General features: G+C 39.5%; 1 protein-coding gene across 2 annotated transcripts in view; it reads right to left on the reverse strand.

Annotated features, from left to right (window-relative positions):
• The window catches only part of FGGY (FGGY carbohydrate kinase domain containing), a 499,331-nt gene that overhangs the window by 453,802 nt on the left and 33,097 nt on the right, over positions 1-12,432 (reverse strand). For both annotated transcript variants that reach the window (XM_023501686.2, XM_003767302.4), the window contains exon 4: positions 7,431-7,582. In XM_023501686.2, coding sequence (XP_023357454.1) covers positions 7,431-7,582 — 152 coding nt within the window. The remainder of the gene's footprint in view (positions 1-7,430; positions 7,583-12,432) is intronic.

Genomic DNA, 12,432 nt, shown 5'->3' on the forward strand with positions numbered 1-12,432 from the left:
TAATTCCATGCTTCATTAATTATCTCCATTTTATTCACTAAACAACTTGATTTGTAATATTAGTTTGCATGTTGTCTCTCCTTTAGATTGCAAGTTTCTTGAGGTAAGGACTGTATTTTGGCTTATTTTATAACCCAAGTTCCTGGCACATATTCAATAATAGATGTTTACTGATTAATATATTTCAAAATACTTGATTTCCTTTGTAATACTCTGTACCATAACATACATTTAAAACATGATTTCTGAGAAGAAGGTTTCACCAATCAATCAAAGGGTTCCATGATACAAGTCAAGAACCTCTGAAATAGTCAGACACCATTTTACAGATAAGGAAACTGAGGCCCAGAGGGAAAACTCACTTAACCATGACTATATAACTAGTAAATGATAGAGTCAGAATTCAAATGTGGAACTTTGTTCACACAAAAGAAAGGGGAAATTCAGTAGACTTGAGATCAAAAGAAACCTAGGCACAAGACAGCCAATGATCCAGAAAGATCACTATAATTTCCTAACAAGCCAACCTGTCTTTTTCCCCCCAACATGGGCTTAAATACAAGGTCACTGCCAAAATCAAACAAGACTCACAGAGTTCACCTTGGAAGTAGTCTCAGAGGCCATCTAACCTGACCCCCTGTTTTGAAAACTTAGGACAACAAGGCTCAGGGAAGTGACATTTGCCCAAAATGATGGAGGTAACAAGTCATTCCCCAATTGATAAATGGTCAAAAGAAATGGACAGACAATTTTCAGATGACAAAATTAAAGCCCTTTATAATTACATGAAAAAAATGCTCTAAATCACCAGTGATTAGAGAAATGCAAATTAAAACAACTCTGAGGTATCATCTCACACCTTTCAGATTGTCTAAGATGACAGGAAAAAGATAATGATAAATGATGGAAGGGATGTGGGAAAACTGGAACACTGACACATTGCATTGTTAGTAGAGTTGTGAAATGATCCAGAGGAACTATGCCCCAAGAGCTGTAAAACTGTGCATATCTTTGACCCAGCAGAGCCATTATTGAGACTGTAGCCCAAGAAAATCATAAAAGAGGGAAAAGGACCCACATGTGCGAAAATGTTTGTGGCAGCCCTTTGTGTGTAACAAAGAATTGGAAAAGGAGTGGATGCCCATCAATTGGAGAATGTCTGAACAAGTTGTGGTACATGAAGGTAATGGAATATTACTGTTCTATAAAATATGATGAACAAGATGATTACAGAAAGGCCTGGAAAGATTTATATGAACTGAAGCTGAGCAAAACAAGCAAAACCAAGAATATATTATACATGATAACAGCAAGAAATGTGTGATCATCAACTATAAAAGGCTTGGTTCTTCTCAGTGGTTCAGTGACCAACGCAATCCCAAGAGACTTTGGACAGAAAATGCCATCTGCATTCAGAAAAAAATAAGGAAACTGAATGGAAATCATTACATGCTATGTTCACTCCTTTTTTCTGCTCTCTCCATTTTTTTAATCTCTCCATTGGTTTTTCCCTTTTACTCTGATCTCTCTTCCAACATGATTCATAAAGCAATAGGTATTAAAAATAAACTTACTACAATAAAAAAAAATGACAGAGGTAAGTGGGTATCAGTATCAGAGGTGACACTCGAGTATAGGTCCATTGGTCTCAGTGCCAGTAACCTTTCTATCATGCCAGGAACTGGTTAAACATTGTTTTCATTGGTCAAGCAGAGCCTATAAACTTTTAGCCAGTTGCTCCTAGAATCTTTTTAAAGAACAACGAACAAATCTCAAACAATAAAACGAAAAGATCCACACCATGCTGACAATAGGGGAAAAAGGAAGAAATGAGTTCAAAGATGGATATGAATATTTCCTTGCCATTTTTGCAAGCCACGTTAATTATCTTCCATTAACATTAAACTGTCAGGGTCTGCTTGAGCCAGTTAGCTCTAATGACCTTCCTCAGTCTGCACCTTGTTACTCTCCCATGTTTCATATTTAGAAGGAAAGAAGATTCCAGCTGCTCAAAACTGACAGGACTTAATTTACATTTGGCCTTCATTAGGAAGGGAGCAAGAATCATTGAGACCAAATGGAAAAGCCAGACTCGTGGGGGTTATGAAAAATTCACATGGCATTTTTCCTTTTATCTGACAGTTATGATTAAGGAAACATCCGTCAATCTGAGGCACACAGACCTTAAGTAGAAGGGACATCCTTAAAATTCTATACTGCAAGACAAGACCCAAGGGCCAGAGTGTCTCTCTCTAAAGAGGGACTAAATTAATCTCAGAGAGTCCACGTGTCTTCTTGGCAGCCTGAACTGGACATCTGGACCGGTGATCTTTGATATCTGACTTCTAGAAACAAGAGGGCAATGAACCGCACAGAGTAAAGTGTGTTGACTAGCCCACCGCACTCAGGACATGTGAGCGTGTGCTCTGGTCCTCAATATGCCATGAAATAAGTGTCCCAAGCATGTTATTTTTTGTCTCGACTTTTCCATTCTGCAGGAAGTGAAGTGGGCTATAAAGGCAGGTCGACATTATGAAAAGAACTAGAATCAAATCCTACCTCTGAACACTACCTGTATTCCTTTAGGTCTCAGCTCAAATCTCCCCTCTACGGGAAGCCTTTCCCAAATGCCCTTAATTCCAGAGCCTTCCCTCTCTTGATTATTTCCAGCTTAACCTATAGTACATTTGTTTATATATAATATATATATACATATATTTACACATATACATATAATATATATGTGTGTATATATATATAATCAAACATCTATATATGAGGTTATACACATATATGTAAATATATGTGTGTTAAATGTATAGGTGGGCATATATAATTTGTGTGAATATAAAAATATACATATAGCTCATGTGTATCTAGCTGCTTGTGTGCTATCTCCCCTAATAATTATGAGCCTTCTGAGGGCAGAGGCTGTTTTTGCTTTTCTTTTTATCTCCAGAGTTTATTTAGCACAGGGCCTGGCACATTTATGGTGTTTAATAAGTACTTTTTGGCCTGGTTTTATCATGTGATTTTGAGGAGATCCCTTCCCTCCTCCTAGGCTATAAAATTGGGTTATCACCATGTTCAATCTTTATTTTCTGAGTTGTTGTTATAGCTATTTGTAACAATTATAGAAATGCAAGTCTGAAAATGTCATAGAAACCTGATTCTTGGTAAGAAAGCCTGCTGTTTCCTGGCAGAGTTGTTTTTGAGATAAAAGAATATAAAGTTAAAGTCGGGAAGGATCTGTGCAGCCATCAAAACTGACTTTTCATACAGGGAAGCAGTTGCTTCTGGGTACATATCATTTTCCCCAATAGAATGGAAACTCTTGGAAAATACTGGTTCATTTTTGTCTTTGACATCATTACCGATGATATATATATATATATATATATATCATTACCGATGACATTATATATAGTGGACGGTAGACTTGTGTATTGAGGAAGAACTGGGTATAGCCTTGAATAAATACTTAGCCAAGTGGAAAGGATATGGCTTTGCAATCAGAGGAAGCAACGTAATATCTGAATGACTTTGGATGAATCCCCAAATATCTCAGCACCTCAGTTTCTCCTCTGTAAAATGGGTGATTAAGGTTAAGGCTCTAGCTTTGAGATCCCGAGTCTTGGGCAATTTGGAAGAGTCCTCAACTAACATACAAATGTCTTTTAATCTCCACCAAAGTAAAAATTTTCCAAGGTAATGAATTCATAGATCTTTAAAGTACCGATTATTTCCAATTTATTCCCCCAGAATGCAGAAGCTTGATATTATTTCCAATCCCTGTCCCAATGAAGATGCTTAATTAACTCTCCATCAAAATGAATTGAATGCTGATGGACAAGGGAAAACTGAAAGGGACTGTCAGAAAAATCTTAAATATTGACATGAGGGATTATAGATGCACAGATGGAAGGGACTTTGAAAATCACCTAATCTGATCCCCCAATTTTAATAGTGACAAAACTGAGGTCCCAGGAGCAAAGTTGTCCAACGTGAAAAAAGACTAAATGACAGAATTAGGATTTGAATCTAGATGTGTTGAATCCATCCAAAACACAATGGGCTTTTCTAATATTCCACTGAACCTATTGTCATGAATAAACAAGAAAAAAAAATAAAACTCAGAATTTTAAATTGAATGCTACTTTAGGTTTGCTAAAAAAAAAAAAAAAAAAAAAAAAATGAACCTCTCAACAAAATTCATCTTTGTTATGCTGAATGTACTAGAGATGACAAACTTTCAAACTTGTCTGTTTTATAGATGAGGGAAGCTAGGTGGTACAGAGGATAGAATGTCAGCCTTGGAGTCAGAAGTTCAAATGTGGCTTTAGATAATTATTAGCTATATTTTAATTTAACATGTATTGGACTACCTGCCATCTAGGGGAGGAGGTGGGGGGAAGGAAGGGATAATTTGGAACAGAAGCTTTTGCAAGGGTTAAGGTTGAAAAGTTACCCATGGATATGGTTTGTAAATAAAAAGTTTTAATTTAAAAAAAAGATAATTATTAGCTGTGTGATCCTGGATAAGTCACTTAACCTTGTTTGCCTCAGTTCCATCTGTAAATTAAGAGCAGACTAGAGAAGGAAATGGAAAACCATTCTACTTCCTTTGCCAAGAAAACCCCAAAGGCGGATGGACATGAAGAGTTAGGTATGACTATAATGAGTGAATGGTGACAACAGTTTTATAGATGTCAGCAAAATGAAGAGGTTTGTCTAAGGTCACAGAAGTAGTAAATGATGGTCAGAATTTGAATCCAAGCCCACCACTGCCAAAGCCAGCACTCTAAATAGAATATATCTTTCTAGAGATTATTTATAGTAGTAATTGCTAGCATTTATAGAAGACTTTAAAGCTTACAAAGTGCTGGGATTAGAATCAAGAAGACCCCAGTTCAAATGTGATCTCAGACACTTCCTAGTTGTGAGACACTGAACAAGTCACTTCACCCTGTTTGCCTCAGTTTCCTCAGCTGTAAAATGAGCTGGAGAAGAAAATGGCAAACACTTCAGTTCCTTTGCCAAGAAAACCCCCAAAATGGGTCACAAAGAGTTGTAAATGACTTAAAAAACAATTAAGCAACTACATATATAATCTCATTCTTCACTCCAACATTGGAAGTGAACGACTTGCCCAGGATAACACAGCCAATAAACGGCTGGATTCAAACTCAAGCGTTCCTGCTTCCAGATTCTGTATTCTCTCTTTAAAGTACATAGCAATCCCTGGTTGGTTGCTGTCCGTTGTCCTACAAGGAGACCAAAATGACCTCACTATGTTAAAGTCTATCTAGTGTGTCCAACTGATTAGACCAATATGAGCTCAGAATGCTCTGCCCCTGCTTACAGGCCAGCACGGGGATCAGAGACACACCCATAAAACATGTGGCTGGCACAGGATAGTGCAGGGAAAATGCTGTCCACGTCCTGGGCTGGGGGAGAAGCTTTTCACCACCTGAGGAAGCAAGGAATGTTGCCTGAAGAGGCCATTCGGGTTGAGTGGGAAGTCACCAGGCAGAAGATCCTCATTTATAAGCTTCAGAGGAAATCTGGATCTTATTAAGTCCCCATATTAATTTCAGGGAAGCTACAAATCTCCTTTGAGGATCATATACAATGAGGACATGTTTAGCATCTTATTCAATTACAGGAGATCCTGGGAAAATGTTGACATAAGGATGTAACAGGGAGGGCTTGAGATAATTATAACATATTTATACAGAGCCTTGACAATTTACAAAGTGCTCTCTTTCCATCTCACGAGACAGACAGTGCAAATATTTTGTCAGGGTGAGGAACTTCCTCCACCTAGGCTGATAGCGAGCCATCCATTTTTAATTATGGTAGAAAAATTCAAGGAGTTGTTTGGGATACAGTGAGGTGAAGGGACTTTCTCAGGGTCCCATAGTTAGGTGTCAGAGGTAGGATTTGAACCCTCGTCTACCCGACTTCAATCCTAGAGCTTAATCCATAGGCTACAGTCTTTGAATCAGAGAATCAATGTTACATAGGCTTGGGCACTTAGTTGTTCACTTATGCAAGCTCATTTGTCACTCCAGCTAAAGAAAAAACCTTTAGGGCAGAGATTATATCTTAGACTTCTGTTCCTGGGAAGAAGGGAGTGAGGAAGGGAAGGAAAAAGAAGAAGGAAAAGGAGGGAAGGGGAGATGATCCTGCTTGATAGCATTGCTGTGGATTGAGAGACACCTTTGAGATCGCAGAGTCCTAGCTGAAAGAGAGCCCTGGCCAATCCAGATACCCGTTAGGGTATCTCTTCTGGACTTGAAAGGACATTGGGTCTCTTACAGCAAACCACATGGCCAAGAGACCAAATATTGAGACAACTCTGGATCTCAAAGTGGAACAAAATCACGTTTCCCATCCCAACCAACCTAAGACTAAATGCAGAATCATTTTTTTAACTGAAAAAGACTTTAAATATCTTATTACAATTTATAATGATATCTTTGAAAGTACAAAATGCTTCATCAACATTACAGTGATGTTATCTCACTTGAGACTCACATGAGTAATATTAATATTAGTATCACCATTTTATAGACAAATTTGGGGAAGTGACTTGCCTATGGTCATACAACTAGAAAGCATCAGGTCTTTCCCGGCTCTAAGTTTAGCACTATTATATTTAATTTTCTCCATCTTTCCCCCACTTATAAATGCCCTCTCCCTTCTCTCATCCCCCAAACACACACATTTTTCAGGAGAAAAATCTAAGGGTCAGAGAGAGATACAATAAAGTGCAGAATAATCATGGGCAGGGCTGAATTTAGAATCCAAGGCCTTGGGACTCCTGCTTTCCTCTGGGGGGCACCAAGCTATATAGGATTGTCTTCTTTTCCCCTTAGGCTGCTAGAGTAATTGAAATCACTAGCAATTTATAGCCAGGACATGAATCACACCCAGCTACTGCTCATTAGATGGATTCTCGCTCTCCAGCCCACCAGGGATTTCCAAGTCTGTGGGCTTTCTCAGGGACTTGAACTTTCTCACTCATCCATCTCTAATGGGATCCATTAAACTGGCATTCCCGTGCTGGACACTTCATTAAAAAGGTTGAATTCCCCGAATTCCCTCAGTGCTAGCTGTGGAACCCATGAATTAAGTGCTAGGGGTGAAGTCAGGTAATGGGTTCCAATCCAACCTTTGACACTTGGAAGCTATGGGATTCTGAGCAAGTCCCTTTATTTAAAAAAAAAAAAAAAAATGGCTGATTTTTTTTTAAGTCACCAGGAAATGCTCTGGTTAAAGGATCCCAAATCATCTCAGACCCAAAAACCTAAGGGGAGGGAAAGGATTTTGAAATTAACAAAGGCAAAGCTCCTGATTTTACATAGAGAGTGAGCTACGTTTGATGGCGCCACTCCCTTCTCCCAATTCCCATTCTGGGTACTCACCTCCTTCAGCCAGAGAAGTTTAGGAGGCTGCATCTCCACAGACATCACCCCTCCAACAAATTTCAGAACTCGATGGTTGGTACTGTTTATTCTCTCTACTTGACTAGCTGCACGGTGATCCATCCACATGATGATATTTCTATTGGGGTCCCCTGATACAGGAGAGACATGGAGACAATGAGAGAGATGGACAGAGACACACAGGGACAGAAACATGCAGAAAGAGAGAGACAGAGACAGAGAGAGGGGAAGAAAGTGAAAGACAGACAGACAGAAAGAGGAAGAAGAGGGAAATAATTGTAAGAGCAATTTAGAAGAAAAAACAAGCAGACAGAGACAGAGACAGAAAGAGGGGAAGAGAGACAGACAGACAGAAAGAGAGAGAAAGAGACAGAGAGAAACAGAGAGAAAAGGGAAATAATTGTAAAAGCAATTTAAAAGAAAAAAAATAAGCAGACACAGAGACACAAACAGGCAGAGACACAAAGACAAAGAGAAATAGAGAAAGGAATTAGAGATAGAGAAATGAAGACAGAGAAGAAGCAGAAAGAGGCAGAGACACAGAAAAACAGAGAAAGAGAGGTAAAGAAACAAAATATTGACCTGCAGAGACAAATAGAGACAGACAGTGAGAGATACTGATACACAGAGAGAAAGCTCAATGAAAAAAGGAAGAAGACAAGAAACAAAGCACGAGACCCAGAGGGTTCCATTTCATACAACAAGCATTTGAGAGCCTGTGCTCAATCAACCAATTACCAAGCATGGAAGCCTTTCCCCTCTTCCAGACACCCTGCTAAGAGCAGAAGATACAAAGAAAGGCACAAAAGAAAAACCCAACAATTACAGCAAAACAAATCCATCAGTTCCTACCCTTGAGGAGTTCATACTTTAATGGGGGAGACAGCATTATATAAATTGGTACCTAAACTATAAATTCTGAGTGTATGGAAGGTTCCTTCCAAGTAGAAGCAGCTGTGAGGATCTGTGAAGATCTCCTGGAGAAGATGAGATTCAATTTGGGTCTTCAAGGCTGCCAGGAGAACTCAAATGCTGAGGTAATAAGGCGTGTGAGCATAGCAGGCATGAGGGACAGACGGACAAAGGCATGGTGATGGGAGATGAGGATGATTGTGTATAAGGAGGAACAAGCAGAACAGTGTGCTTAGACTATGGAGAGAATAGAGAGGGAGCTCAGATAGTAACAGGGGCCACTCACCTGTATAACAGGATCCCCCTGGGTTACAGATTGACTTAGTTTTTAAATTGTAATATTATCTGTGTTTCATTGTCTTTTGGGTGATTTTGTTAAAGATTTCTCAGGTCCATTTGGTTTATGGCATGTTCAGAAGTGTTGTGGGCTGCACACAGCCCAGGAGTGCTTCTAGAATACATTGAGATGCTGGAAATTCCCGGTAATATTTGAGATAATGAGGATCCAAAGATGAAAAACAATATAATTCTCCTCAAGGAGTGGGTGCTCTAATCGAACAGTTAGAACACGCATCCAAGTGTGGAATAATCCAAACCCAGGTTCGTTGAGGGGAAGATAGAAGTCTGAAGAAGAGAGGGATCAGAATCAGTTGGGAGGAAGAAGAAAGGCTCTATGGGGGAGGATATGTTTGTATCAAGACATGAGGGACTTCCATAGATGGTAATGTAGGAGTTGATGACAACCACCTGGGATGTCCTAAATGAGCACTCCAGGGGAGGACAAAGAAGGATGAAATGGGTAACTTGTGTCATGATTGTTTTCTCCTCTAATAGAGCTTCCTGAAAGCAAGGACTGACTTTTGCCTCTTTGTATCCCTGGCACTTAGCACAGTGTCTGGCACGTAATATTAATAAGAAATGTTTCTTGTTTGACACAGTTCAGTTGATGGGGAAAATATTTTTCATGGCTGTGGATGGTCCTAAAAAAGGACACTGGAGATTCAGACTGTGAGGGCTACGAAGACCAAACTTAGGAGTTTTTAAAGCTAGGAAGGAGCCTCAGTATCTCTGAATTCATTATGAACATGACGTACCCATTGAGTGTTCATTCAATTTAAAGAACTCCTGAGATTGCTTGGTGGAAAGTAATAGTGGGGAAAGTGATTCCTTAACAGTCAAGGCGACCCAATCAACATCTGGACAGCTCTAGTGGTTAAGAATGTTTTCCTGAAGGAAAACCCAAAAGCCTCTCTGCATTTCCGGTCCCGTTGCTCCTTTCTCTGCTCTTGTGGCCAAGCAGGACAAAGTTAATGCTTTGTCCCTCTGGCAGTCCTTGAAATACCTGAGGAAAGCTAACACCCCAAAGCAGTCTTTCTGCCAGATCATATTTATACCCACAGAGAGCCAATCCAGTCTTCCTGATCTTTATCTTGCCACTGAACCCAGATGGCTCTGGAGGAGAAGGTGAGGCTGGTGACTTTGCACAGCCAGCCCTCCCTCACTGAAATCCAACTCACTTGCAAGTCATGGTATTACCTCCCTGATGACGTGGACCTCATTTAAATCCATAGCACTGTCTTCTGTTCTTCCATCTAAATATCACCTGCCCCTTTTCTTCTACATGAAGGCTTTCCAGGTCTCCTAGGACTTTCTCTCAGAGAATATCTCCTGTTTATCCACTGTATACCTTGTTCAGGTATCAGTCTTGCAGAGCTCTTCCCCATTAGAAAGTGAGCTCCTTGAGGGCAGGGTTTGCTTTGGCTTTCTTTAGTTTCCCCAGTGCTTAGCTCAAAGCCCCACATTCCAGAAAAGCTTAAGAAATGCTTATTCACTGGCTGGTTCCAACCTATTGAGGGTCTCAAGGCCTTGTACCACCCTGGTCATCTTCCTTTAAGTTCCTGAAATGTGGTACGGAGAACTGAGAACTGAAGGTCTTATTTTATAACAACAAATAAAATGGAGTACGTCCCTCTCTACTGGAGGGCAATCTGACTCTTATGCCATTCTTGGATGCCAAATCACAATGTAGGTGAGGATTGATATCAGAGTCTACTAAATCCCCGGGTCCTTTTTCCCCCCCCAGAAAAAACCAAACAACTTTTCTAATCATAACACCATCCACCATTTTTGCTCTGGGGTTCAAAAAATTAAGTGTGAAACTGAACACTTGTCAAGACATCCCTGACTTGTCAAATGCGCTCATAACCAATGGGTTACTCATCTGTGAGTCTTCTCAATTCTACACCACAAAACTCACACATACACCCTTCTCTCCTCTCCCACAGCTACCATTGAGGTCAGGCCCTCATTGCCCCTCACCAAGACTACTGCAATCACATTCCCACTGGTGTCTTTGCTCCTCCCAATCCATCAGCTGCCCAGCTGAGCTCTCCAAAGCCCTGACCACCTGCTTTTTCCTAGCTAAAGAAACTCCAAGGACTGACTCTTGCCTCCATTACACCTTGAGAGACTTGGTCAATAAAGCTCTGACCCTCTTATTTAGTCTCCTATTCCTCTTTATATACTCTTCATTGTAGTAAAGCTGATATTTTCTTTCTTACACTCAGTATTCAATCTCCTTTGTGCAGGCCATTCATCATCATCATCATCATTATCATTAGTATTTTATAACTCTTTAAGCTTTGCAGAATTCTTTACAAGTATTCTACCATTTTCTCCTCACAATAACCCCAGGAAGTAGCTGCTTATAATGCTCATTTCACAGATGAGAAAACTGAGGGAGAGGTAAAGTTATTTTTTCAGGGTTGGTCATGTAGTATCTGAAACTGGATTTGAATTCAGATTTTTCTAATGTAGACTCAAAACTCTACACAGTGTGCCTTCTAGCTGCCTTATGCTTTATGTGCTCCTTCTTCATCTCTGCCTTAGAATCCCTAGATTGTGTCAAACTTCAGCTCAAGTGCGCCCGCTGCCATAGTAGGCCTTTCCAGTTGACCCAGTCAAAATTAACTCATATTTATTTACTCAGAATAGATTTTTTTAATTAATTTATTTGGACTCCCCTTCATATAAAGTTTCAGTTTTTGTCTTTGGGTCCCTAGTACCCAGAATTAATATTTGCATTGACATGTTCTGTCTATTAAATTTCATCTTATTGAATATGATCCAGAGGTCTTGATTTTAAATTCCCATAACTACAAGCCATGAAGGCTTTTTTGCATGGGAATACTGAAGTCAGATCCATTTACTGGAAAAAGGGAAGTGGAAGAGAGATATGGGGAAAGAAGGGGAGGGAGAGACAGGAAAAGAAAGAGAAACAGATAGATATAGTGAAACAATGAAAGAAGAGGAAAGACAAGAAAAACAAGCAGAAGAAGAGAAACAGAGACAACAGAGAAAAAGGAGGAAGAGGGAGAAGAAGAAAAAGAGAAGAGAGAGAGGAAGAGGAGGGGAAGGGAGGGAGAAAGATGGAAGTAGGGAAGGACAAGGAGAGAGAGAGAGACAGACAGAGAAAGAGAAGAAGGAGGAAAAGGAGGCAGGGAGAGAAAGACATCCATTTCAGGTCCATAGCTGTTCAAGCTAACAGGTCTAGCTGTTAAAGAATGTATAGCCTTTCCATAGATTTATAAACGTACTGATTAGGAAAAGTGAAATAAAGATTGAGGATCATAAATGCATTTTACATAAAATTCACATCCTACTGGGAGCATATTTACTGGCTCTCTAACTTAGTCACAAAGATCTTTCTGAGTCCACCTAAAGGCATCTTCTCAGCTAAAAAACATTCAAATTCTACCAACATTATCTAATTCAATGACTTAAAAAAAAAACCATATTTTTTTTTCTTTTCTTCTCTCATGTATTATTCTAGGAAAATTTTGTTTTGGAAAATTAAGAGACAAGTTAAAAGTATCCAGTAGTGATGTGGTATCCTTTTTTTATTGAAGCTTTTTATTTTCAAAACAGATGCATGGATAATTTTTCACCATTGACCCTTGCAAAACCTTGTTTTCTAATTTCCTCCCCTTTCCCTTACCCTCTCCCCTAGATGACAAGCAATCCAATATATGTTAAACATGGTAAAAAAATATATGTAAACCCAATTTGT

This window comes from Sarcophilus harrisii, chromosome 4 (genome assembly GCF_902635505.1).
Source record: "Sarcophilus harrisii chromosome 4, mSarHar1.11, whole genome shotgun sequence".
In the NCBI taxonomy this organism is placed as follows: domain Eukaryota; kingdom Metazoa; phylum Chordata; class Mammalia; order Dasyuromorphia; family Dasyuridae; genus Sarcophilus; species Sarcophilus harrisii.